This window comes from Triticum dicoccoides, chromosome 1B, assembly GCF_002162155.2.
Source record: "Triticum dicoccoides isolate Atlit2015 ecotype Zavitan chromosome 1B, WEW_v2.0, whole genome shotgun sequence".
Taxonomy (NCBI): domain Eukaryota; kingdom Viridiplantae; phylum Streptophyta; class Magnoliopsida; order Poales; family Poaceae; genus Triticum; species Triticum dicoccoides.
Genome location: NC_041381.1, coordinates 566,465,349 through 566,469,026, shown reverse-complemented (window position 1 = coordinate 566,469,026; position 3,678 = coordinate 566,465,349). Strand labels below are relative to the sequence as shown.

The 3,678-nt window shown below is 60.5% G+C and overlaps 1 protein-coding gene across 1 annotated transcript; it reads left to right on the top strand.

Moving 5' to 3' along the window:
* The first annotated feature begins 1,503 nt into the window (after nucleotides 1-1,503).
* On the top strand, nucleotides 1,504-2,666 carry LOC119308568 (EID1-like F-box protein 3). Its single transcript, XM_037584700.1, has one exon. The coding sequence runs from the start codon at nucleotides 1,583-1,585 to the stop codon at nucleotides 2,498-2,500; it is 918 nt and encodes a 305-aa protein (XP_037440597.1). The 5' UTR covers nucleotides 1,504-1,582; the 3' UTR covers nucleotides 2,501-2,666.
* The last annotated feature ends 1,012 nt before the right edge of the window (nucleotides 2,667-3,678 follow it).

Below are 3,678 nucleotides of genomic sequence, written 5' to 3'. Positions count from 1 at the left end.
AAGAGGAGGGCGTGGCAAGGGAGACGGGTGTGAGGCGGCGGCGGTAGGGGGATGCTGGCGGCAGAGTGAAGCCGGAGACAGGAGGCGGTGCCAGGCAAAAGGGATTTGGGAGGAGAACGAGAGAGCGAGTGAGCGAAACTGTGGAAGGGAGTGGATAAGGAAAAAAAGACAAAAAGACGTTCGCGCGCGGCGGTTTTACAGCGAACGCTTCTGAAACGTGACACGACTACTACAGTCGCATGAAGATTCGTGCATGGAAGCCAAGCTAATTAGCATTTCTGTGAAGAAAAACCCCGTAGTTGTGTTTTCGCACGAAATTCTTTTTTTTTTTGACAAGGCAAGAACTCTGATGCGATGCTGCTCCGCTGTGTTACTAGCAGAGTAGCACCTGACGACAGTAACAAGCATGCTTGCGTGATTCCAACTAAAAAAACATGCTCGTGTGAACTGCGAGGCGATGCTTCCTCCATGACATCGCCCCCGACACCACGAATGATTGACCAGGAACCCCGTTTCGTGGGCATCCCATCGCACCAGAGCGAGAGCCATCGGAGACGTCGTTTGTCAAACCCTGCGTAACGTACATTTCCATCCCTTCTCCCACAAGAGGACAAAGAAAATGCAATCCCACCGTTGTGCGTGCAGCAGGATTGATGATTGGTGGATCTCCAATTCTTCATCCAGTACGTACGTAGCGGCAAAGAAACGGAACGCACGCAGCGAGCGACCGAGCCAGCTCCCCGACGCGTGTGCCGCTCGGCCAACCCAGGCGCGCCGCGTAGCCCCAGATATTTCCGCGTGTGGGCTTCCCAGCGGCCACACGCGTCCGCACCGCCGCCAGCCCCGGGCGGGGAGCCAACGGAATCCTGAGACTATCCGGTGCCAGCCGCCGTGATTCCGCCACGCGTCCCCGCCGAGCGAGGCCCGGCAGGCACGTGTCGTCCCAGAGCACGGGCGCGCAGATGCGACCGACGGGGCACGCGTCCCGCCCGCCAGTGTACCCGCCATAGATAGAGTACGTCAGCTAAGTAAACTAAGCTCGCATGATACATGATCCAGTACTACGTCTAAGTAAACTAAGATGGGCAGTGTGCGCGCAAGATATTTTGGGGATGGCGAGCAGCGCTGTGCTGCACCCGCATGCGCAGCACCGGCGCGCTCTGTCCGGGCAGCAAGCTTGGATCGGTCGGTGGCGACAGGTGCTGCTCCGGTCCAAGAATGGCGCTGTTTGGACGGAGGGCACGGCACGAAAGGCAAGAGGGATTAGCGTGCGGGGATGATGGAGATATTTTGCGTGCGGGGGAGTGCGACAAGGATCGCTTTTCTGATCGCAACCGTAGCGCGAGCGGCTATTGCGGTTGAGCCGTACAATTGTCACGCGCGGCGCGGCGCCACGAGGAGCAGGTGTGGCCGGCCGGGTCGGGGTCGCCTCCAGGGAGCACGGACGGGACGGGCGCGCGCGTATATAACTGCCCACCCGCCGGCGCCGCCCCGCTCCGCGCTCGGGCACCCCAATCGCAGTCACGCTCAGAGTCACACCACCACGTCGGGTAACTGGGTTGGGTAACATTCAGCTGGTAGTATGAGCGAAGGCACGCGGGAGATGAGGCGGCTGCGCGTCGGCAGCGCCGGCGGCAGCAAGGCGAACGCGAGCGGCGGCATCGCCGACGAGTGGAGCAGCGGGGGGCGCGGCATTGGGGCGCGGATCCGCGGGGTGAACGTGGGGATCCTGGACGAGCAGGTGCTGGCGCTGGTGTTCCGGGCGCTCAACTGGGACCCGCAGGCGCTGTGCTCCGTGGCGCGGGTCAGCCGCCGCCTGCGCGCCGTCGCGGAGCGCGTGCTGTGGCGGGAGCTCTGCGTCTCGCGCGCGCCGCGGATGGTGTCCGCGCTCACCACGGGGCCGTCGGCCTCGTCGGGACGCGTGGGCGGCGGGTGGCCGGCGCTGGCGAAGCTGCTGCTCTTCTGCTGCGGCGCGGCCGGGGCGGGCGTGCGCGGACACTTCGCGCCCGTGTCGCGCTTCTCCAAGACGTCCGGGCGGAGCTTCCTGTCGCGGCGGTGCGGCGGGGACCTGCTGTACGTGTCGGACCCGTGCGAGCACGCGGCGGCCGGCGCCGCGGCCGCCGACGAGGAGGACGTGGGCGCCTACCGCGGCGTGTTCCGCGGCTTCATGCGCTCCCGCACGCGCGCATGCCTGGTGGGCGGCCGCGCCCCGCTGGAGCCCCGCGTGCGCTGCCCCTACTGCGGCGCGCGCGTCTGGAGCGTCACGGCGGCCGGCCTCGCGCCCCGGAGCGCGTGCCGCCGGCTCGGCGCCCACGAGGGCCGCCTCGAGTACTTCGTCTGCGTCAGCGGCCACCTCCACGGCAGCTGCTGGCTCGCGCGCCTCTCCTCCAGCGACGGCGACGGCGAGCGCGAGCGCGGCCGCGGTGGCTTGGACACCGACTCTGACGAAGACGGGTTCACTGCCACCGCCGACAGCGACGACCGGCACATGGAGCTGTGACGCGAAGAGCTTGTCTTAGCCACATGAAAATGTAGTAGAGTAGAAGCATATTCCCCGGCTTTTTCCCGTTTGTTTTGTTGGCTTTATAAAATCTCGTGGCTCCTGTAGCCTTGTTGCAATCCAATTTTGCACTGCCGCACAGCTGTTTGTTTCTTTTGGCGGTTCAGAAGTGACGTGCGTTGGTGCGGCGCGAGCTACAGACTTGCTCTTTCGAGCGACCTCTCGCGGCCACAACTTGCCTGAAATAAACTACTTCCATAGTAGGATCGGCGAGCGCGGCGCCATGGGTTAATTGATTACCTTTGTTTCCATTTGAGGCGATCTCATGGCTGAATTTCTAGCTTCGTCGTCGATTTGTTCTCAATGACAGACAAATGGACAACAGAATGGTCAGGCCATGGCAAGCGCATCTGACATGCACTAGCCACCATTGCTCAAAGGTAGAACCACTGTCGTCTAGCTCGATCGATTATCTAGGCCTATGTAATGGGTGATGCATTGCGGCGGCTGTCACGGGTCACGGAGGGGAGGCCTCGGAGCCTGCACTGCAGCGTCACATTCCGAATTCAGAGTTTCAGATAAAAGTGCTGCCGTTGGATCCCGCCTACCCAAGCAGGGGAGTAACGAAACTGAATGTTCGATTCGATACTGAATCGACGGCGGTGGCCTGCACAGACAATGGTGGAAAATCCGTGGCGGCGTGTGCGCTGGTCACGAGCAACGTCAGTGAGCCTGAGGCACGGGAAGCCATTGCCTGTAATTAAGCTATATAAGAAGGTTGTGGTTGCTTCATAGTATCATATTGCTCTCTAAGTTACAGTTATATGGTGATCCATTGGTCCTTCAAGGTACTCCCCCCTTGGTAGATTGTCTCTGAATCCACAAATATCGTTGCTCATCCGGAAGATGGTGGTATATCTGAATTCAGTAACGTCCCTCCACCCAGTACCGCATTACAGTGCGCATTGGTGTATAGTACTACCACCACTACTACTAACTAATCAGGAATTACCGCAGAGGCCTCGCCTAGACAAGGACATCGCACACAGCGTTGCATAGGTAGCAGACTGTCTCTTTGTGGCCACTGAATTTACAATGCAGTACTATAACAAACAAAGAGAGCGACACGGATTTACACACAGACGCAAGGATTTCATAGACACCGGAACGTCTTTAGG